Source organism: Xiphophorus hellerii, chromosome 8 (genome assembly GCF_003331165.1).
Source record: "Xiphophorus hellerii strain 12219 chromosome 8, Xiphophorus_hellerii-4.1, whole genome shotgun sequence".
Classification (NCBI taxonomy): domain Eukaryota; kingdom Metazoa; phylum Chordata; class Actinopteri; order Cyprinodontiformes; family Poeciliidae; genus Xiphophorus; species Xiphophorus hellerii.
This window is the reverse complement of record NC_045679.1, coordinates 12,542,585-12,566,988: the sequence shown is the minus strand read 5'-3', so window position 1 is coordinate 12,566,988 and position 24,404 is coordinate 12,542,585. Positions and strand designations below refer to the sequence as shown.

At 35.3% G+C, this 24,404-nt stretch overlaps 2 protein-coding genes across 10 annotated transcripts in view; both read left to right on the top strand.

Annotated features, from left to right (window-relative positions):
• Positions 1-683: 683 nt before the first annotated feature.
• On the top strand, positions 684-6,725 carry noc4l (nucleolar complex associated 4 homolog). The gene is made up of 15 exons (XM_032569646.1): positions 684-958; positions 1,066-1,186; positions 2,209-2,315; positions 2,617-2,724; positions 2,871-3,020; positions 3,111-3,213; positions 3,350-3,384; positions 3,468-3,518; positions 3,609-3,720; positions 4,045-4,105; positions 4,244-4,354; positions 4,465-4,628; positions 4,789-4,871; positions 5,973-6,086; positions 6,333-6,725. Exons 1-15 carry the CDS (start codon positions 818-820, stop codon positions 6,450-6,452), a joined length of 1,581 nt encoding a protein of 526 aa, XP_032425537.1. The 5' UTR covers positions 684-817; the 3' UTR covers positions 6,453-6,725.
• A 321-nt stretch (positions 6,726-7,046) lies between these two features.
• LOC116724180 (RIMS-binding protein 2-like) overlaps positions 7,047-24,404 on the top strand; it is a 71,500-nt gene continuing 54,142 nt past the window's right edge. For 2 of the 9 annotated variants that reach the window (XM_032569641.1, XM_032569636.1), the window contains exons 1-3: positions 7,060-7,704; positions 10,780-10,926; positions 19,330-19,476. In XM_032569641.1, coding sequence (XP_032425532.1) covers positions 10,786-10,926; positions 19,330-19,476 — 288 coding nt within the window. In that variant the 5' untranslated portion in view covers positions 7,060-7,704; positions 10,780-10,785. Of the gene's footprint in view, positions 7,705-10,779; positions 10,927-19,329; positions 19,477-24,404 lie in introns of all 9 variants that reach the window. The other 7 variants (XM_032569637.1, XM_032569642.1, XM_032569645.1 and 4 more) reach the window with 6 other exon arrangements.

Here is a 24,404-nt window from a genome sequence, read left to right as displayed (position 1 = left end):
ATTTTTATCAAGTAAAAAGTAAAGTAATTTAATCCTTTGAGTCAATCATATCCCCAAGACATATTTTTTGTATGGAATTAAAACTTGATGAAGTAGATACCTTCTAATTTAATCTTTGGGTAATTTTTTTTAGAGAGCACCATCTACTGGTCGTCAGTTGACACGTTTTAATTAAGCAAAGTAAGAGTTACTAGAGGATTTCCAGATTATGTTTATAGAGTAAGTTTGTCGTTAAAATGGTCACCTACAATTATTTACAATAATTATCAAAAGCCAAATTGTAATACATCAACGGTAGACAGTTAAAAATTTCATATAACTAATACTTTCCAGAATAATTTAAAAATGTTCAATAATATGCATAAATAATGAATGTAATAACTTAAAGTTTGGACATATTTATTAAAAGCATTGTTAAATAATTCCATTCCCGTGAAACACCATGTAATTTAGTTTTTCAGAATTACTTGTCAAACTCGGTCTAATTTAAATGAACAGTTTCGATGTTGCGGTTTATTTGACGAGCTAGATAGTCAATTTAAGTCACTTTTAGCATTGCACTAAAAACCCTAATTATAACACTGTTTTCGATATTTTTTGGCAACTTCCAGTATTTCTTGCAGCAAATTTAGCTAACATATGATTTAATAATATCCGGAAATCATGGAGGATTTTCCTCACATTCAATATTTCCCGATTTAGATTGAGGTCACGACGAATCCTCGCGACTCAAACTGCGATCCACATGTCTGCTTTTCTGTAAGCCCTTTGTCCTATTCTCCAGTGGATACGCGAACGCACCACACAGTCAACAAACATGGCGCCGGCCAAAAAGCGCAACGTGAGTTCTAAAGCAAATGTAAAAAAGATCAAAATCGACTTGGAAGGTATCGTTGAGCGTATACTTAAAAGTAGAAAACATGCCAACGATGTTTTTGACATTCTGGAGTTTCTTCAGGTGAGAAAATATTTAAACACACAGCACACATTAACATATGCGGCTTACACGTTTCGTTGAGCTAATGCCTGCATGCTTGTCCACGTTTGCTTCCTAAATGTACACAGTCAGAAAAAGAGAAAGACATTACCTGCGCTGTTGATGCCTGCTGCAAGCTGTTCTGTACATTTTTGAAGAGAAAGGATCTATTTATTGGAAAGCTCCCTGGTGAGGATGAGGCGATAAAGGGTAAGTGATATGATCTAAAGCTTTCAATTAAACAGTTGAGATGGTTGAAGCTGTTGCCTCTAAGATGTGAAATAAATCGTTGTAATGTTATGAAATTATCATGATCTTCTGGAAGCATGTGGATTGAGTTTATGAAACCCTCCGAAGACCATTCGGGAAACTGTCAGTGTTTTTTTCTCTCCTTTTTTCCTCTTCCTTTCTTTGTTCCCCTGAGTGGAACAGGCCCATAGCATCACAGATTCTCCACCATACTGGAGTTTCTCTGCTACATCTTCATGTTTTTGTGCTCCAGATGCACCTAGAATATTTATAGCTGAAAAGTTAAATCTCAGCTGACCCGAAAACTATTCCAGTAAAGTCAGACTAGTGCTTAAGAAATGCTTTGAGATGATAAGATACAAAAGGTTTTTACATTGTTTATCAGTGTACCAGTAGTTTTAAACTTTCGGACTATTGCTCCTATTATAGGGCTTGGTCATACTTGAATGCCTTGTTCTCTGAGATTTATTATTTTGAAGAGTGATTAAGATAGGCCACTATGCCCTAGCGAAAGACAAAGTAATAAAGAAAATGTTTATCTTATATTTATTTAATAGGAATTGTAAGAGGTGTTGAGTGTGTTTCTGCTTGGAAGAAATAATTTGACTTGGTGCATAATAGGCAAAGGTGGTATTTTAATTAATACAAAACTTCAGTAGTGCAATTTTATTTGATAAACTAATGTGATTAGTCACATTTTTAAGATATATAGTTTAGAATAAAGCAAAATTCTTTATATTATAAAAATAAGAAGAAAATGCTAAGACTGAACTCTTATGTGTTTGTTGATTAGATATGATTGGTCAAATGTGACAAAACTAATTTTAGATTTGATTAGTTTTGCATCTCCATTTGGGCTTAGTCTTCACAAATGAGCTGTCGGGTGTAACTCTGTCTCATTTATCACCCTGTTCTAAACCGCGAGCTTCGGGTTATTGGGCCTTGAAGTTGTGTAATTTCTTTTTTATTGTATTCTACTTCAGGTGAGCATAGCCCAGATGAGAAGTACAAGATTTTTATGCGTCATCGTTACAACAACTGTGTGGAGATACTGCTTGAGCATCTCAACCATGAAACACATGAAGTTAAGGTGAGATAACTTTGGAGTATAGTAAATTTTATTTATTTATTTTATAAAAGCAGAAATCCCATTAGCATTGATGATGGTCTTTGTTTGACATGTTAGATTTACATCACATATAAAATAATATACACCTTTTGCTTACCACAGAATATGACTTACGTTGGTTATTTTTGGCTGTCATAATTTTATTTTTGAGTAAAGAAAATATTAAAATGTTAGAATAAGCAAAAACTGATTAAATTTGTAAGGGATCAAGTTCTTTTTCACAGCAATGTAAGCATGAAGCATATCTTATATCTGAATATAGGAAAGTGCGCTGTGCTGCCTGATGAAATTTGCTGCTGGACAAGGCCTGCATCCTCTGGAAGACCTGGACTGGAGTGAACACTTCAGCTTCCCAAGAGAACTGATCCAAGTAAGAGTTTTTCAGTTTTGTTATTACTAATTAATATGTCACACCTTCCTTTGCATCTGTCAACGAATCCCCATTTTATTATAAAAAGTTCAAAATCATTATAAGTGTAGGAAACGTTTGACATTTTGGATTTCTTTTGCTGACAGGCCGTGGTGCACAACATTCTCTCTCAGAGCTCGGACAACTCCCTACTGATCTCCAGGTTCCAGGAGTTCCTTGAGATGGAAGATGTACGTTACTACGTCATGAGCTCCATCCGTGACAACGTGGCCACAGTCATGGACAAAAGCAAAGGGGTGGGAAACAATGAACTTCAAGTTGCATCTTTCATTATTGACAGTTTTTTTCTGTGATTTGCCTTATTTGAATTTGCTTTTTCTTCTTAGGTTGTCTTGCCTGTATATCAGTCCAACGTGTTCACTCTCATGTTGAACATCAACATGCCGAGCCAGGACTCTGAGCTTACCAACTTTATGGTCAAACAGGAAGGTAAGTGCTATTGTAGTTAGAGTTGGCAGTGAACAGCTGGTTTGTTTGAATTGTTTTTACTAACCAGCCACTATTTAGAAGAAACATTTTCTTTGAGACTCTTTTGGATATCACTAACCTGAAATTATTTTTCCAGCCAAGCATGAGGATTGGAAGGCTGCAAAGCTGCATGTAAGTGAAATATTTAAACTCTTATCTCCACTTGTCTTAAATTTGTACTGACTTAGCAGAGTGATTCTCTGTTTCCCCTTCAGGATCACAAACGTGCCTTTGAGAGAATGTGGCTGGGCTTTCTTAAGTATAAGGTAAATCTTTAAAGTACACATTTAACATTTTGACCTCGTTGATTACTTCCTTCATCTCACTGTGTTTTGAAATGTCTCTTTCTGTTATAGCTGCCCAACAGCATGTATAAAAAGGTTTTAGTGATCCTTCATGACTCCATCTTGCCTCACATGAGCAAACCCACACTGATGATTGACTTTTTGACAGCTGCCTATGATGTTGGTAAGTTTATAACGAAGTAATGGTAGATGTTCTGCAGCAGATTCTTGTTTTTGGTTTGTTTAATAAACTAAAACTATGTTAAACAGATGAGATGGTTCCTTATTTTAACAAATATAGAGTTCTCTAAAACTTATAAAGATGTGTTTAATGTGTCAAACATACATTTATAAATGTATTATTGATTGATTTAAGATTTGAAGTTTGGAACAGGTTTTTAAATTACATTATTAATGCTTGCATCCTTAGAAAAGATGTATAAAAATGAGTAAGTGAATATACTGTGTTTATGAAAAACATGAATCTATTGTGGTTCTGTTCTAATAGGTGGGGCGATCAGTCTGCTGGCCCTAAACGGCTTATTTGTCCTCATCCATCAACACAATCTGTGAGTATCATATAAAAACAAATAACTTTCTTTTACTGAGTAGTAGCAGAAATAGCAAAGAAAAGCTAATTGAGTTCATCTTTAAATGATACATTAAAATGTAAACTATTTCATTTGGTTTTCTTGTTTTGTTTACAGAGATTATCCTGATTTCTATAAAAAGTTGTATAATCTTCTCGAGCCATCTGTTTTCCATGTGAAGTACAGGGCACGCTTCTTTCACCTGGCTAATCTTTTCCTCAGCTCCAGGTAAGACCATTCCCTTTTTGCTGCTTTGTATTTGTGTATTTCTGCCCATACAAAACACATGTAAAGTTCACACTTTATTAAGTGTATGCAATGTTTGTGCTCGTCTCCAGTCACCTGCCAGTCTACCTGGTGGCTGCGTTCGCCAAACGCCTGGCTCGTCTGGCCCTTACAGCTCCGCCCACAGCTCTTCTTATAGTGCTGCCTTTCATCTATAACCTAATCCGGCGCCATCCATCCTGCAGAGTTCTGATTCACAAGCCCAGCTCAGAAGACGGTGAGTCACATTTGTCTTTATGGCTAATTGGGTCTGCTCTTAACTTTAAATTATTACTGTTAGAAGCGATGTATAAAAATGTTGTTTATTGTGCACAATGCTCCTTAAACACAACAAAGGTTCAATTATTAATTATAGTCGTTCCTGTTCACATTGACAGAGCTTCTTGAAGATCCGTATGTGATGAAAGAAGTGGATCCAGCTCTTTGTCATGCCTTAGAGAGCAGCTTGTGGGAAATTAAGGTAAGTTTTCGCACCAAACTGGGGCAAATGGTCTCATTGTTTGCATTATTGAAGCACCAGATGTTTGGCAGCTTTAAGCAATCAGAGGAAAAGGTAAAAAAATATTTTCATGTTAAAGGAAAGAACAAGCAGTGTAATTGTTCAAACTGACTCTCTTTTTTCATCCTATCGTTTTTCAGTGTCATCAATGATGTTATAATTTCTTTTTCATTTTTCATAGTGTTAAAAACTCAGTTTTATAAACACTGTCAGAACTTAAAATCATCAGCTGGTGTTATTAATTTTTTTGCATCACAACTTAGAAGTACGGTACTTAAATAAAATGAATGGTATTTAAAACTGTGCTAAAAAACAGACTGTCATTTAAAACAGCATTCATAAATCAGACTGGTGACATGTACACAAGCTCCAAATGCTGCAGAAGAAGTGTGCAACAGTTGCAAATGGACCATTTTAACTGGTCTAATGATGTGCCTCTGTTTAAAGACTGTTAAAAACCAGTCTTTAAACTTTAGGCTGTAATGCTGGAATTGCTTTGACAGGAAAAAACAAAAATGGCTTGTTTTTTACATGGATGATTGACTGACATGTTATAAATTTCCCTTTTAGTTCTAAAAAATTATAGAAAAAATGGTAGTACCGTACTACATAATAAAACACAGATCTAGAAAAGTAACCATTTTCAGGACGATAAGTTTCATGAAAGTTCTGAAAAGCAACTTCCTCATTCCAGGAAATTATATAACAAGTCTCAGGAAAATAGGTTATAAGAAACTAACCAGTGAGTTCCTTGAAAATTTCAGGAAGTACAAAGTATATTCCAGATAACCTGGTAAGTTTTGAAAAGTAATCTTATAAGTTTTAGGGAAATATGAGCTACATTATGTATAACAACCAGCTATCCTTCCTCTATATCTTTTTATCCCTATGGATTCATGGAAATGTCCCTGGATTTAAACCTAGAAAAGACAACAGTGGTAGAAACTGTGTCGTCCTGCAGCCTTTATTATTTAATGTTACTGAAAAATAGTCTAACCATGATAGATTCCTGTAACGGTAGCGCATGGGACATTCGACAGTCTCTTGTTTCCCATTTTACAGACACTGCAGAAGCATTATCATCCAGATGTGGCCAAAGCTGCAATGTTGATCAACACACCTCTGTCAGAACAAGAAGATGACATCAGTGAGGTGCTGGAGATAACCTCCTATGAGGTAATGAAGCATTTTCTTGTCCAACAGCAGAGCATTTGTTTCATTTCAGCTCTATGATTTGCTTTAGGTTTTCAGTCCAGGCTAGAGAAATAATAAAACACTCTTGATAATTTAATTAAGCAGTAATTAAATTGGTCAGTATTAAAGAAATGAATGCATTTTGTGTATGAATCAGAATTAATTTGTCACATGTTCGACAAATGTCTCTAGCCTGATCAGGAATGTGCCTAATTTTCTTGTTTTCAGTTGATGGAGCGAGACTTGAAGCCGACTGAAAGCAAGAGTTTCCCACTGGAGTTTGAAACAGCTGCACATTTACTAGAACGAAGAGGAGAAGTGTTGGGACAACACTTTTGTCTGGCTTAAAGGATTATTAAAATATGTCATTCCCTGCGTGCTGTCTAGTTCTTAAAGCTGGTAATATGTCTTGGATCAATGTCTGAAGAGGTTTGGAGCCATGCAGGAGAATAGACAGACTTCATTTACAAAACTGCAATTATAAATATAGTTTTTATTTTTATTTTATAAAAGATTAGAGGAACAGAAATGTATTTTTCTTTCAACGTGTACTGATGCTTTTCTGCCTACCCATCCACTGTCTGTTTTGGGTTCAATAAATAATGAACTGCAGCACATCAACATCACAGTTTTCTCGTTTTTTTTTTTTTTTTACATCAATGATGTGAAATTCGTGCACTGTATTGATGATAGGATACGAAATATAGTCAACCCAAACGATTTTAAAGATAAAATTGGTGACGACATGGAGTAACCTATGAAGAATCACAAAGGATGGACACAAAAAAATGTGAAAGGATTACATTCATTTTGACTTGTTTTGTAGATTTGCAGGGTGGAGGAAGTTCCTTCCTACCTAATGTACAAACCTTCCAACAAAATACACCTAGTGGTGCAACCAGGGTGTTTCATAGGAAAACAAGTATATAAGATAGTTTATTTTAAGGGTCAACATAAAGAACCAATGATATCATAAACCTGAGAAGTTTTACAAATTAAACATTAGAATGTTAATCAATTTGTTTAAGAGAAAATACTAACAGAATACAGTTAAAAGGGTAGGAAAACTTGGCCTAAGTGGAACTAAGACAAGAAATTCAAATTTCATTTGGTTGCAGACGAAGTACAAAGACATTAGTTTCTATAATAGCTGTTATATTGTAAAGGACATTTTACTTAAATTACATTCCTTTACAAAGGATGCAGCACTTTGTAAAGGTTTTTCTTTTATGCACAGGTTGGCTTTGTGAACTAGTCATTGTGAGTCCTCTTCAGTGTTCTTTCTCTTGTTAAGTGGACCATATGGACACACAGTGGGCAGTCCAGAGTAAAAGGACACAGTAAGGGAAAATCCTGAATCATAATTCAATTATTCTTCAGAAGAGGTAGTAAGACCAAAATACATCGACAGAGCCATGCACTCAAAAACACAACTGCAATCAAGGAGGCGGCAAAGTCTGTTGTGAATATTTGCTTAGGCATTTTTCTTTTTCTTTGTTATTTAAGTAGGAGGATGGACAATGCTGAGGACCAAGACAAGGAGAAATCACTAAATGACATCATCCTCTAGAGAAGAGAAATTAAGGACTATTTTGAGTAGGTAAGAATTTTGAATTAATAAATTCAAGGGATTATTCCTTTGAATCCTTTGAAAGAATGAAATGAAATAATGTTATACTCTGTCAGGATGTTTGATTGTATCATCCTTTTCCACTTGTGAACAGTCCAGTTCTTTTACCTGACCAAATATTAAAACATGTTTTCTTCAGCATATGACCTTCCAAGTCATGTGCTTTAACAATCACTCAGGGGACAGAGCTGTTTTGTTTCTATATATCCTAGAAACGGTCTTGTAAACTGAACCATTTCAGTTTCCAACAAACAGTTTTTCAACTTTTGCCATATTTTTATTCTGTCTGAAAAAAGAGTCTAACTGAAATGAGAGTGATTTCCCACTGACAATGTGATTCTCAGTAGTACATAACTTATTTTTGATAGGATGTGCATCATGTCACTTGGATATGTCAAGAATGAATAAAATTATTTATAGCAAATTGACAGGAACTATATGGGTGACATTTTTTAAAAGTCCTTTTAAAAGATGATTAATTCTTTGGATTTTAAAAATTCTTCTATGCTATATTTTCAGCTCTATAGGAATCAAAGTTGTTGGTCATAAAATGTATTTTATGTCAACCAAACTACACTTTGCTTAATCAAAATAATGCACAAAAAAGTCCTACAAAGCATGAGCCAATCTTAGCAATGTCCTTTTAAGATTTTGCTTTAAAGGAATAGTTTTTTTTCTGAAGAAATATGATGGGCTAAATACATTGGACCTACCTTCCAGCATTTTTCCTGTTATATGAAAAGAAGCCCCGCCCCTTTTTGGACTCAGTCTGTTCCAACAAAATGAGACCCAAATTTTCACATCTCAGCAAAGTACTTGTTTTTTTTTTCTTTTTTCTTTCTTTTAGAGTAAAGTTTTGATTTTATTTCTATAAATCAGACTTGCAGAGTTTTAACTGCATTAAAAAGTGAGGGCATTGGCTGACTCATATGAAATAGTGATTAAAATACTCACTATTTCAAGTATTTGGAAAAGTTCAACCTTATGTTAAAAAAAAAACAGCCAGGTTTGTATTTTGATATAATGGGAGCTTTTTCCTTTCATTTTTTATACATTTGTAATGGAAACACTGGCATCACTGAGCTAACAGAGGTCTTGACAGATTTGGACTTCACTGCATGACATTGTGGGACCCATAAGCTTTATGTTCCCTTGCTTTTGTGTTTGCCCTCCTCCTCCCAAATCCCCTGCAAGGAAATAAAAGCTGTCCAAGGTGAGTCAGAACAGAAAATCTGTTCAAGCATGTGGCGGAGACAATAAAGTGCTCAGAGAGAGAGAGAGAGGAAATTGAATAATTTAGTTTGTTTACCGACGTTTCATTGTTTAACAGTCCTGTTAAATGATGCTCTGTTGATGATCTTACTATCAATTTCATCAGTTTTAGTGATGGAAAAAAAAAATCTAACTCTTTAAAACAGTTGTACAACTCCAAAGATTATTTCACTGTATAATTTTAATTTTAAATTCAGTTTGAGTTTAAATTTAATCAGAAATTTGGATTACATTTTAGCTTTCTTACTGTCATGTCTGACTGTTCTACTGTGTAGTTGCTGTAACCCCAGAACTCATGAGTGCAAGTGAGTGTTTGTCTGCATAAAGGTACATCCAGGTCAACATAGATGGGGATTTACCACCTGCTGATTAAGGTTGATGCTCCTCCTGTCATCACGTTGTGATGAGTAATCCTACCTTATATAACTCAATAAAGCTCTCTGTCACTGAACACATCCACACACTTCCACTCTCTGTTCATCTAAATACATTCTGACAAACTCAGAATTTGAGGGAATAATGTTAAACTACAAGTGTGATTTAGGATTGAGTCTACGGACGACTTTACTCTCGGGACTGATTTTTGGATCTAAGCATGTTTTATTCTTAAGTTATAGAAGAATGGTTGACTAAGGTAATGGAAGATGACGATTCTGCACAAGTTAGTTTAACAAGTCCCTCTTAAATCATTAGCAAGTTTTGTATGCAGCGCATTTGTGTTGCAGCTATTTCTTATTGCAGCTATGTTTAACATTGAATCTTGAATTGATGAATAAAGATATAAATAAACTTCCTTTTGGCAAAGCTTGTAAATAGCCTGGTTTTGTTGTTACCTACTTGTCCCTGTAGACATTGTCCACCTTTCCTCAGTCCAGACTTTTTATTTGCTTATTCCTATTTATGCATAAATGTAAATTAGCGCTGCATTCATTTTTATTGTTGTTAACTTTGTCTTATCTAATTTTTTTTCTTTCCATAGAAAGTATTCCTGGCTCAGTGCTTCTGCGGATAGCTGTGTATGTTTTCTGATCAAGTCATTAATGGAACGGTTTCTTTCATTAGCTTTGTACACTCTCTTTTCTGTTACTTTCCAAAGAACTGCTGCAGCCCTGAAGGCTGGTGTCTTCCATGTTTTGGACACATGGAAGACACCATGTTCGAGCAGAGAAACTGCTCCAACACTGCTCATTCAAACTGCTGAATGCAATCCACAGCATGTCATCAAGTTCTAATACAGCTTGCTATTGACCTATTTATTTGATACAGATGTGTTGAACTGCCTTTTAATCAGAACTGAATTTGACAGTATGATATTGGATGATTTTGAAGTGATGCAAAATGAAAAGTATAATTTTGAAACCGATTTGAAACATTAGATTGTGAATGTATTCTAGATGATGTTTGTAGAAATAGTTCTTTTAAATCGGTTTAATAAATATTTACAGCACTTAGAGTGTTAAAATTCTATTAAAGCTTTCAAAAACTTGAATGAGTCAAGAAAAATGTTAACAATAAGGCCATATACGTGCAACATTTTATCATATTTAACTGTTTATTTAGAGAAAAGGACATTTAATCCAGAATAATTGTCAGTGTCAGTGTATGATCAGTTTGTTACTAGCAACTGAATATATTCTCTTCCCGGAACCAAAAATGTACACAAACAGATGCGATTTAAAATGAAAATATATATTTTTCAAATTTCAAAAGCATATGCATGTTATTCCTGTATTCAGAGAATATATAATGTAATATTTTTACATTGTTTTCCAGGAGATAATGAGGGATCAAACAACCAGCACTAAGATGGAAGATCTGCTGAGGGAATCTCAGATGGAGTTACAGTGGATCCAAAGACAGCTTGCCATGATTGGGGCCAGAAACAGGCACCACCAGCACCTCCTCCACATCAAGGGCAAGGTAACAATGTGCTGCACTCTACAAGCCTTTATAGCCTCGACTGCTATCCCAGCAAAGATAAAACTCAAAAGGTGAACATTAATATAAGTGAAGTGAATGTAGGAGCAATATAATACCAACTGACATTTCAACAACCAGGCCATTCAAAGTGCATTATGAAAACATAAAACAATAACAAATAAAACAAAATAGATTAGATTGCCGTGGTGTGATTACAGGTAAAATTAAACAAAAGCAACTCTAAAATTAATGTTTTGGGTTTTTTTTGCCATGCTTTAAAAGGAATTCGGTGTCTCTGCATTTTTGCAGTTTTCTGGAAGTTTGTTCCAGGTTAGTGAAGCATAAAAACTGAATGCTGCTTCCTCAAGTTTATCTTCAAGTTTCAGTAACAAGGCATTTCAAAGTGCTTTTGTCCTGGAAATGTTCTTCAGATGGTAGAAGGTTGAATGGGAACTTGTTTTTATGTGTCACTGAAGGCTAGGTCTAGGTCCATTGCTACACCCAGATTTCGGGTCTCTTCCATAGTTGTTAGTTGTAATAATTTAAGCTATGTACTGAATCTTGATTGTTTCTCTTTTAGTCCAAAAATACTTACTTCAGTTTGTTTTCATTCAACAGAAGAAAGTTATGGCACATCTGTGACTTGATTTGTTTGATGCAACTACTCAGCAGTTAAATAGGTTTATTGCCATCTGGTGACATTGTACTGTATCACCTTCAAATGTCTGGTAACTCAGCTCATTATCCGTTATAATCTGAGATAACAGGTGAAGATAGGATACCACAGTTACTTTTTTCTCGTCTGATTTTTTTTTTTGGTGGTTTTTAACTCTGCTTTAATACCATCGTCTGCTACCCCACCCATCTACACACCAACAGACAGATGTGCCCAGAAGAGGACAGCGTGTCTTTAAATGCTCACTTTAGTATTTAAAATCCAGGCTGAGAGAAAAGGGGGGAAAAAAAGGTCAGGCTGTGATGTGGTGTAAAGGCAGCAGATTGTTCACGTAGTTAAATGACACTTTGCCTTCAGCAGTCTGCATATTTAAAGGGGTCATTGCCTATTTCTGCCCAATCCAGTTTCCATCTGTTCCAGAGCGCCTGTCTCACAGGGCCTCATGTCAGGCCTGGAAACCAATTTACAGCAAGTAATGCGTCTACCATAAAGATAGGAACAGACAGCAAGCAAGTGTTGCCAGGCAACAGAGTAGAACAGAGATTTTGCACTGCTTCCTCTCCTTGCTCACGCAGTCATGGTGTCTTTTCCTTTCAGCCCTGCCCTCTGTCCTGCGCTCTGCCCTCATGTTAACCAGAGAGCAGCTATGGACAGAACACACAGAGAGTTTTCTGCTGATGTAACCTCACTAAAACCAGCACACTGATTTAATTTTAGCCCTCTTAGGGATTTAGGGGAAGTGAGAAAAGCAGTGGGATGCTTATTTGTGGGCTATGTTCTGGAACATGAACACCAAGACTCTATTTACATGATGCTCTAAAGCTCACGAGATCAGGATGTTGAATTTTATATATGTTTAGTACAGTAGCTTCTTTTTATTTGTCTGTTGACTAAATAGAAACTTGCTGCAGACTATGTTGAGTGCCTTAAATCTGACTTAAACTGTGACTTAAATTTAGGTTTAAATATGGGTAACATGCATATTCTGCACATCTTACAAAAAATTTACAAATTACATAGCAAGATATTATGGGAGTTTAATAATAATAATAATAATTAAAAAAAAACTGAAAAATTTTTCACCTTAGAACCACAAACTTCATTGTAGTGAATGGGGTGTTACATGAGAGAACAACTCAAAGTAGGGCATAATAGTGAAGTGGGAGGAAAAAGATATATTGTTTTCAAAATAGTTTACAAAATAACCTGAAATGACATTTATTTACGTTGAGTCCCTTCTATTTTGATGCCCTTAAATAAAATCAAGGGTCTTTGAATTAGACACTGGAGTCTAGCTGTGTATAACTAAGCATATACGCATATATATAGAGCTGCATAGAGATTTCTAGAGAACATTAGTGAACATAGAGTATTATAAAAACAAAGCATTCTATAAATCTGACTCTTGTGGAAGATTTGCAATAGAACAATCCATTATTGAAAGAACATCATGAGATGTTCCCATTTGTAGTTTTTTTAGAAAACATGTAGGTGGGTGCAATAAATTTGGAAGAAGGTGTTTTGGTAATATGACAACAGAATTGCATTTTCTGGCCTAAATATCCAATCCATTGAGGTTGATCTTCATGCAGCTAAGTGACACTAAGTGTACATCCAGTAATGGAATGCTTATATATTATAATCTACACTTAAAATGTGACGTTCACGGATGCTTTCCATCTAATCAAACAGCCTGATCTCATTTGACAGAAGAACATTTTATTCTGTAAATATGCAAAGCTTTTTAAGGTGGACCTAAAAAGACTTACAGCAGTAATTGCAGTGACCAGTGGTTTTGACTCAGAGGGACTGAAAATAAATCCATTTTATTTTCAGTCCCTGAAAATAAAATGGGACTGTCTCACAGGGCTTCATGTGGCTCTGTGAGACAGGGTCACATGAGGCTGAAAAAATCTGAAAAAAATATTTTTTTCAGATTAAAATAAATTTTTCAATCTGAAAAAGTAAATTTTTCAGATAATTTTTTTTAAAATCTGAAAAATTTAAGTTTTCAGATTTATTTTTGTATAAGATATTTTCAGAGCCATGTGCTATTTTTCTTCCACAGCACAACTATGCACTACGTTTTGATGTTTTAAATCAGTTCAACAGGCATTCTTTTGCAAGCCACTGCATGTTCGGGAACTAAATAAAGTGAGGGAGAAACTGCTGTCTGTGATGAAATGATTCAAACATCACTGCTCAGCAGATTTACTCATCCTGTTTAAATGAAAGCAGCCATGTGTGATGCTGTTTTTGGTCAGCTGAACAGCGAGTACACATGTGGGAGCAAGCGATAGAGAAAAAGTCAGGGTTTGCAGCACAGCTGAGCAATGAAGCCTCAGCTAATACGTTCACAGATCAGACTTTGTGTGAAAGCACCAGCCAGGTAACAGTTTTGGGGGATTTGTATTTGAGTGACACATCCAGCCAGCTCCAGCTGAATGCAGCAACTGAAACACTCACACAGAGGTGTTGCATCTGTCTTTGACGCCTGATGGCATAAGAGGAGTCAAAAGGGTGACTGCTTTTGAGGTAGGAACTTTGTTTTTGCTATCAATTCAACTAGATGTATATCAACAGTTGTCTTTTTAAATTTTTGTTTGTCTTTTCTATATACCTTTACTAGGTATGCAACTGCTTTGTGCTTGGGAAATAGAAATATTCAGACATTTTATTCTAACAAAAGAAACTATGCATGAGTATATTGACAGAATACAAATAATCTCTAATAACCACAGCCTAGTTGGAGCTTGAAGCTCCATTAGAGATTTGGGGTTGCAAATTCCAAGTTGACAACTCAGCAGTCCTTATGCAATTGCAACACTCAGACACCAGAGGGAGATATTACAGTTCAAAATAAGTTAGCTTTGTGCAATCTTGGTTTTTAAATGTAAAAATCCTTTTAAATTTCACATATTCTACATGAACTTCCAGGAAAACTGTTTTATTATGTAAAGTTTTGAATATTAAAAAAAAAGTCTGTTATGATTGATCAAATTGGATCACTTAAAATTTTAGGAGTCACATAGGCTCCATTACTTTCTTAACACAGGCTCCACAGTTCCAGTCTGTTTTGAATAAATAATGTATTCCCTGACTCTCCATCGTTGGTGTTCCTGTTTTTCTGCACTGCTTGCTGTGTTTCTCATGTGAGTAGGCTTCTAGTTCAACTAAAAAAGTAGTGAGTCCCAGCTCGATGCCTGACTTTGTTCTTGTATGCCCCCTGACCGCTGATGTGCATCTCAGAGGTCTCTCTGAAATGCCACTGAAGTAAGTAAAGCAGTAATCATGTCCTTGCCTCAGCTGTTTTGGTTGCTGACTTTCCTTTGTGCAGTGCACACACTGCATCTCTTCTGGTGATTGTGCATCTTCTGCTCAGCTCTGACATTTAGGGTTGGTAAACAAAAGAACAATGTCCTCTCAGAAAGACATGATGGTAAAAAAAAAACTAACTTGTATAATTTCACATTGGGTGCACTGAACTTTACAAAGAAGAACAGCATAAAACATCAACAAACAATACTAAGCTGAGGTCATGAGAGTTTCATAGTAGAAAAAGTCTGATGCTGGTATCATTCTAAAATATTTTACCTATATAATTTGGATAAATTAACTATTTACGACTTAATTTTCACAATTGATTTCACACACATAATTACCCTTCTTATAAAACATGGCCCATTCAGTCCAGTCATAACTTACTGTTCACTATGGCTATCCGTTAATTTAAGACTGCTTCTATTCAATGATAAAGGAACATAACTGCATGTCCCAGTCCCATATGATATTAAAGTAAGGGTGAATTCAATGTCACACAGCAGCATATAATATGTCCCAAATGGAGCTTCTGCAGGGCAGCCTCAATATGAGACTCCAACACTGGGTTAAAAAAAGCTACTTCAGTTCTTCAGAAGTGTTCAAATAATGATGTCTAACCTTGTTTATAATCTCTGAAGAAGAGAGCGAATTAATTGCACTCAAACAACAAAAATAATCTTGTTTTAAAAAAAATATTTTTCTTGGGGAAATAGTGCTCCCTAAGAAGACTATTTCTTGGGGAACACTAAAAAATAGTGTTGCCTTCTTTAGCTCAAATAATTTTAATGAAGTCATTTCTACAGGCATTCACCGCCCTCAGATTTTGGTTTAAGTGGTCTCACATTTTCTTCAAGCACCCTCTTATACACAGTCATGATAGATTTTACAATTTTGAGCTGGGCAGAACTTGTATCCAGCCATCCAAAACCATGACACTTCCACCCTCATTTATGAAAAACATGTTCTCTCTTATAATGTCCAGATAATTCAGTTTTGGATTTACATCATCTGGCTTTGGAGGCCACTGAAGCACAGTGAAGTCATTGTCATGTTCAAGAGCCAATTTGAAACGAACAGATTTGTTTTGGCAAGGGGTATTAAGCAACCTGAAGAACCAATAAGATTATGTGTACACTTGTCATAGAGAGACACACATGGTTGCCAGATAATTTTTCACATTGTGAGAAGTTACAAAATGTTGGATATTAGTAGTGGATGTTTTTATTAATGATTCTGGCTTGTGGACAGATTTGTAAAAAAGACATTTATGGGGATAAAAACATTCATTTTCATATATATATGTAACTGTGTTATTAAACCTAAACTAAAGCATGCCTGCACAGAGTACCGGTACTGTTCACTTTATTTGTTTGTCTCCCCTCTATATGACTTACAGTGAAACAAATGCAATTTATGTAGTTTAAGGATTCCATAGTCCACATTTGGTGTCATTGTCCTGTTCTGTGATGTAACTCCTGTCAGTGATTCAGCTTGCTCTCTACTCAGATGATGTGTCCTCAACTGGATGGCACAACTGTGTCTTCCCTGACACAGAGGAGTGGTTTCTGTCACAGTGTCTGCCGTCTCCATCCACAGGCCCTGAGCCATTGTTCTGAATCATGCCTGTCTTAGATGTAGTGGCTGCCACTGATTAGAGATGATGTGTTTGCTTCATAGTCCAGGCAGCCAGATGCTAAAATCCATTTGATTAGTGCCTTATTTTGCAAGGCGTAGGATCTGTTAGCCTGTCTGCTTGGCAAGTGGGCTGTATGAGCAGGTGGACATTGCTGTCTTTCTGTCTGCTTAAGAGGTCCATCATCTAGGCTTTAGAATCTTGCTGTCAGGAGGAACGTCTTTTCTTTTTTTTGATTAGATTTTTTATTTCTTTTTTCTGAGAAAGCAAGTCTGGCTAATTGTCAGTAATGGATATTATTAGCTCAGCAGTGTGCAAGAAATTGTGGCAGTGTGTTAGCTGATTTATTAGAGTAATGTTTAAACTTTCTGTCAGTAAGTGGAGTTCAAGAGAACAAAATGTTTTTTTTTCTTCAGTGATAATCTTTTCTCTATATACTGTACCTTGGCAGTGCTAAGCTAGCTTAGTTAAACAGCTCAGATAGCAAATAAGAGTAGTCTCTTGGCAGATTTCAAATTAAGCTTCATGTTTAAGTTACTAATTTGCAATGACTCTTAAAGGTGTACACACTCATATAAAAATGTCAGATTTTTTGACCTAAGGTTTTCCACATTTATTAACATAATTAAACTGAAAAGCAAAGTAGAGGTGGTTCTTGTCTGAATGTCACCTTACAGCTCATCCCTCTGTGAGCAAACACACAACCAAACATACACCTCAGATCTTTTCTGATAACAGTCTGTAATGAATCAGAAAAATTCAGTTCAACAAATTGACTACAGCTGTCACCTTAAGATACCTTAAAAAAAGACCCAGTGTAAATTCTTAAATACTCAGTAAATTAAATCCAATTATACAGACAGACTTAAAGTCACTTTCATAAAGTCATTTCATTTGATTTATTTCAGTAGGTGAAATACATTATAAGGATTAATTATATATAGACTGATATTTCAAGCATTTTTTAATTAAGATGATTTTCTGCTTAAAGGTAATGAAAACACAATAAATAGTTTCTGATTTTGCAACAATTCCTCCGCCTACATAATAGGCATGTAGCAACGTTGGAAAGTGTATTGCATTAAGTTCTTAACTTTGCAATAGTCTCTCATACGGGGCACGGATGTGTTGACAGTGGAGAAAAAAAAAATTAAATGATTATTTATTGCTCTTTGGTGCTTCCCACGCCACCTTTGGGCAGAAAGTCATATTGCCTACCGGTACATAAAAAACAAAAAAATAATTTGTCAGGTGGAGATTTACTTAAAAAAAACTGCAATAACCTGTTGGCACAAGTGATTACACCCTTAAACTAAAGCTTTTTCAATAAATTTCAGCATTCATCTTCTTTTTAAGAATTCTACCAAGATAGACATTGTTTGTCAAACCCACCTTATAAAGATTTCTATAAATTTCTACCTTCGAACTGTGAGGACATGCATTGTCCACGAATCCCTCCTGATGATCGCATACATTTTCTGTCAGACTTAAGTCTGGACTCTAGATTAATTTCTTTAGATGCAGTCATTCCTTTGTAGATTCAGACTTGTGGTTGTACTCAGTATGAATGGGATGTGTACTTCTACAACCAGGGTATTGTAGTCTCCTATGCAGCCAGATTTGTGTTTCAGTTGATTTGTGAAGAATTTGTCACACTAAAGGTGAAAGAAGTAAGGCAATGAATAATCATACTCAATTTGGTTTTAGTCTCAAAATCCTAAATTGTAACAGAGTGGGTACACTTTATAGAGCAACTGGATGCCCACAAAAGCAACTTCGCTGCAGCAAAGCTTTAAATCCATAATTAGCACAAAGATTATGGCTATTTCTTCAGCCAGACACACAATCACACAGAGTGCTCTATCATAGGTTTTCTTCCAACTACCTTGAGTTGGACTTGTTTATACCTCATTCAAATCAATCCATAACTCCTTTTCCATCTGTAGTTCTCCTGGCCTCAAAGAGATTAGAAAATTTGGCCTAATTTGATTCCAAATACTACGTTCTAGTAAGTTGTTCAGATTTTTTTCTTTGATGTGCAAAAGGACCATCCACAATTATTTGGAGAAGGCGGCAACCTGCTTTTTAGAGTTATGATTTTATATTTCTACACAGGATTCAAGTGCGTTTGAATTTAGCTTAGAGAAAAATCTTTCCTTTTAATGATGTTTCTAAACAGAAAAAGATGTTTATAAATCCAATTGAGGTTCAAAACTTGAACTTGACTCTGCAGCAGCAAATGCATTTTTATGTTTGGTAATCCTTTTCCTTATAATATCTCCACAGGATGGAACTGCTTTGCTGGAAGCAAAACTGAAAATAACTTTTCCCCCCTTTCCTCAAAGGGGAGGGTGTTTAGATTTGGTCACCTGCTAATGCTCAGATGTCTTTCCTTTTTTTTCTGTTGGTATTAGGATTTCATGACTAACCACTTTTGTTTGTTCAGTTTACATACATTTCCTTCTAGGTTATTTTTACTAGACAGTGGCTTACTTTTCAAATAACATTAGATATAGACAAAATTCAGAAGATGATCAAAAACACACAAAATACAACCAAATTAAATGGGTGCTACAAACTTTATTTGCATGTGTTCTCCAGTGCTTTATTTATTTTAAAAATCACAGTAAAATTGTATTATTAGCAGTCATTATTCAATGGGCTTTAATTAGTTTTAAGCATTCCCACTATGTCTGTGTTGGAGTGTCACAATAGCCAATTAAAAGCCATTTAACTGTCAGAACTAATTCCTGTGTTTCTTTGTTTCTTTCAGTCTAAAAGTGAGTTTTCATCTCAGCAAGGTGTGGGACATGCTGCAGTCTACAATGTGAACCGCTTTCGAGTATTAGAGGAAAAAAACAGGGCACTAAAGCAGGAAGTGGTGGCACTCCGCCAAGAGAAGCAACATTATCGAAAAGTGGTATGTTTTTACTTCTCACTATACAGACACATAAACAATTTGGCCCGGCACTACTCATGTTAATTAAGATGTTCTATCAGGAAAAGTTACTTATGTACAAGTTTACTAGCTAAAATGTCTTGGATGATATTCCCTGATCAAAATTTTGTTTTGTAGGATTAAAGAAGTAACTCAGGGACTGCTGCTTGCTATGCTATGTTCTACCAAAGCAAACATGTGAGCAACTCTAATGTTTTATAAAGACAAGGAAGTACAGAAGGCCATATCATGTAGATTATTTTTATAGCAATACATGTTTGTTTCTTCCATGACATGAATAAGCATTTATTTGTGCGTTTAGCAAATACTTCCTCCCCAGTTGGTCCCAGATGGCAAGGTGTGTGACCCATTGTCTTGGCAACATGTCCGTTTACAGAAGCATGGAGACATAATCAGGCACATTCTGCCAGAACTTTACAGTTGCTTCTGTTTTAAAATGTTGCAGTCTTATATGAATGGCAACATCATAAATCAACAAATACAGTACATTCTAATCTATTTCTATATGGATTAAAGTGTTTAATTTGGTTCCTGACATGTAGCACCTTAAAAATATTAATATCCCAGGAAATACCAGAACAAAAATACCAATTTTACTCTCATTAAACCAACAATGTTTGTGAACCTTAGTTTTTAGTTCTCGCTTCAGTTTCTAAAAATGATTGGACTTTGACTGGGCCTTTCTGACAAGAGAATATTATTTGATTTAAACTATTCCATTGAACCTTTGGTTTTGTGTTGAGTGTCACTGTACTGCTTCATTATGACCAGAGTTATTTTTTGCCTCTTGACTGACCAGGCAGACCTGTAAGTTTAGCTGCACAACCTTGTAACAGTTGGTTTGCAGTAGTGGAATGCTTTTTCCACTGCTGTATTATGGTGCTAAGAAAAACCCATGATATGTTCACAGCTTGGGTTATTGCTTTATAACCTAACCTTGATTTAAACTTCTCTACAGCTTTCTATCTGACTTGTCTGATGTGTTACTTGGTCTTCATGGTGAAGCTTGTTTATAAATGTTCTCTTACAAAATTCTAAGGCCTTCAAAAAATAGCTGTACAAATACTGAGATGGATTTACACACTGTTGGAGTGTGTAAAAGTAGGGTGAACATAAATGCAGACCACACTTTTCAGACTTTTATTTATTAAAAAAAACAACAACAAAACAATGTGCTTTGTTATTTCCCTTTACCTAATAATTATGTATCTGTTTGTGTTGGTTTGTCACATAAAATGCATAAAAGTTTTTGTTTGAAAAAATAGGAATGAAAACCTCTGCAAAACACTGTACGTTTGCTCTGCCTTTGGGGCAGCTTTACTCACAGACTGCATCATTCTCATTTATGCAAAGCCAGACTCAGCTGTGGATAAGTTAGGCTGAGGGAAACTCTGATGTAGGAACAAGTTTATTCTAACATATTTTCCTAAGAAGATTTGGTCTGTGGGCTTTTACTTTTTGGAATGTATTAAAAGAAAATGACAAATATGTGGATATTTTATGCTATTTTTTTAACCATCCCTTCATTGTTATACTCGTGAAGTAACAAGGAAGTTGGTCCTTTACTCCAGTGGTAACTGGGAGAGAGGTGAGGTACGCTCTGAACAAGTGGTCAAAGTGTACAATTAACTTATCAAAACCCATGTATACATGATGAGAACATGCAAACTCCATGCAGAAAGACCTATGTTTTGCTATCATTTTTAGGAAAAAAAAAACAATATACAAATACAATATACAATATGTCAAAATATCAATGCAGTTGATTGATTCAGAACAATCAGAAAGGTTTCTTCGGAAACCAAAGACTATCTCCCAAATGTGTTTGTTCTAAATGCGGCCTAGTTCATCTGATCGCCTAAACATTACACAGATGTTTTAAACCTTTAGACTTGTTGCATGGAAACAGTCTGACATGGAAACGTACCTCAGGTGAGGAATGACCTTCTGTGTGTTGTGTGGCTCCTGCTAAAAGGCCACAGCTGTCTCCCTGGACACCATTTCTATGGCAACAATTATGCATTGCCAGCAGCTGGTTCGCTCAGATGATAGCCCTCATGATGAAACGGGCTGTCCCGGTGAAAAGAGGAGTCCCACATCCAATAAATAATCTCTAATAGTGTTGTCTTATTCGACCCCGCAACCTGCATTTAGGCTCTTTTGATCAAAAAGGCATTGTCAGACCAGGGTTAATAATAGCACAGAAAAATGTTAATTAGCCTATTTAGAACTCAGTTGGATACTAACACCACCCACAGAAATACGGTTTGCTTTCACTAACTAGCCATTTTTTTTCCCACCTGTATTAAAAGGAAATAATTTTGCCTTGGCTTTATATTCCCTTCTTGATTAAATTTATCCTGAAAGTGTTTTTTTAGATGTTCTGTTATAACTTAATTATGCTCAGTCCATTGCCCACTCCATCTGTCGTCTTGTTACTAAAGCACACAAGCTTTTGGCTATAGAAGAAGTGGTAAAAAAACCAACAAAAAAAACACTAAAAGAATGTTCGCAGTTTAAAAAAGGACATTCTATATGACACAGGTAGATTAAAAAGTTAAATTTTGGATCTGCTGTCACTTCTTGTTTCCACTGCTGTCAAGTTGTCAGTAAAATTTCAGTAGTTTAATGTATATGCCTGCTATCCACTGGACACTTCCAGTCCTGTCTTTTTGCATCACTCTTTTCTGTGGTTGACTGTGTTCACTGGCCTGGCCTGTGTTGCCTCATGTCTGTAATCACCAAAGCAGATGTGATGGACATCTGAGAGAGATCTAGTTGTGATTGAATTTAGATTCTTTTTAGATGTCAGATCATACATAAATGAGTGTCTTCCTCATCCACGGTTTTATAATGTAAAGCAAATGTATTTATGATCTTGGAATGTCTCAAAATTTATCTAAATTATCACCACAAATGTCAATATATCTTTATTAAGATTTCATGTGATAGAGCATTATGTCATGTCTGCATTCAGAGTAGTTGAGTCAGTCCTTTGTTGAATTGACAAAATTAGAGAATACCTAATTTTGGCACCGATTCTCTTTTGGATTCAAGTCTGAACTTTGACTTGGCAATTCTAACAGATAAATATATGACCTTTATTTTTCAATCAAGTCCAGGTTTTCTGTCGTTTGTGAAGAAAATTATCCCCACAGAATGATGTTGACACCATCAGCTTTCACCATGGAGATAACATGTTCTAGTCCATGTACAGTGTTTGTTTCCTGCTACTCATAGAATTTGGCATGGAGAACAAAATGTCAATTTTAATCTTATTTTACCAGAACACCTCCATTAACATGTGATGGTTGTCTTCTACATAGCTTGTGGCACACTGCAGTCTAATTATTTCAAAAACAGCTTCATTCTCCCGGCTTTTCCATAAAACTCAGGTTCATGTTGTACACAACTAATAGCTGTAGTGTCAACATATTCTCCCACCAGAACTGTGGATCTCTTCAGCTCCTACAGATGTGGCTAAAAGCATATGCAAATCACAATTTATAGATTTGTATTTGTAAAAGAATTAAATAAACCACATATCAGTTTATTTTCCAATTCACAATTGTGTGCTACTTTGTGTTGGCCTATCATTATAAGTCCTAAAAGAATTGAGAATGTTTTATTTGTAAAACATTGAAACTCGTGTTAAATTTTGTTACAGGAATGATTACGTTTACAAGGTAAACTAGATTCTTGATCTGATATTCCTCATATGAGGTTTATAAAAGACATAATCTATGTTAGCCAATACAAACCAGACTAATGAATATGGCCGAAACAAAGGAGCAAACAGAAATCTCTATACTAATTGATCTATACTAGGTTGTTGTTTCATGACAAGTAAATTCAGAGAAGATGTTTTTAAAGTTTACATTATTAGTCACAGGACTGCTTTGACTTGAAGTTAGGTTGGATGCAAACAGGATTTCTATTTATGTATTTAACAACCAGTTGTTATACCTCACAATGCCTTATTTAGTGTCTCTTTGAGCTAAGGCTTTAAAAAGAAAAAATATATCAGAGAAAATTAGCTGAGTTGTCAGTAATTTTCCAATACAATAAAAAATTATTACATAAGCACCAAGCGTTGGTTTAGTTTCAAAAAACTAGTACATGTCATCTTTAAAGAAGCTGAATTCCATACCTTTAAAACTAAAACTAAACATGTTGTATTACAAGACAGACGTGCTAAAATGTGGCAGTGTCAAAATGTAGGGCCCTCTTGGATTAATTGTAAATCCTTTTAAACGGATTAAATCATTTTAAGGGGGCAGCTGCAATTTAACCACACTCGCACATACATGAAAAAATATGCATGAGTCACTGCATATAAGCTGATGTCAGTATGATATAATTACTCACTCTGACAAAGCAGTGTAGGCAGTGTGATAGCAAGTGTGTGCCATGTTGTAGTTAATGACTAAAATCTGTGAAATAGTGAAGTGACACTTAGAAAAGAATAAAAATGAAATCATTCCACTTCACAATTTGCTCTTGTGGTGTAACATGTTATTTTAGATTGAAAACAAAAGTTTAAATTGTACTTTTTAACTTTAAAGCTAAAAGTACCCCCAAATAAATTTAGCTATATTGTAAATACTGTATGTAGATATAATATGACACTGTGTGAACTGAAAGATATGTTATTTGGTAATGAACATGTTAGATGTGCTTTGAATAATAATAATAATAATAATACATTATAAAAAAAATATTACACTGATTTGTAAAATTAGAGTCTACTGTACACCAAGTTCAAGTGTAATATGGCTGTCATGTCATGATATTTGTCCCTTCACAGATTTCTTCTGTTTTTGTCTTTTGGTTCAGATTATCAGACAATTTCTCACATCACATAAAATATCTTTTAGGAAATAAACCCA

Coding starts and splice junctions, on each gene's coding strand:
- noc4l (XM_032569646.1), top strand. CDS start 818: ATGGCGCCGGCCAAAAAGCGCAACGTGAGTTCTAAAGCAAATGTAAAA. Junction 4,629..4,788: donor CAAGCCCAGCTCAGAAGACG/GTGAGTCACATT, acceptor TCACATTGACAG/AGCTTCTTGAAGATCCGTAT. Junction 4,872..5,972: donor GCAGCTTGTGGGAAATTAAG/GTAAGTTTTCGC, acceptor CCCATTTTACAG/ACACTGCAGAAGCATTATCA.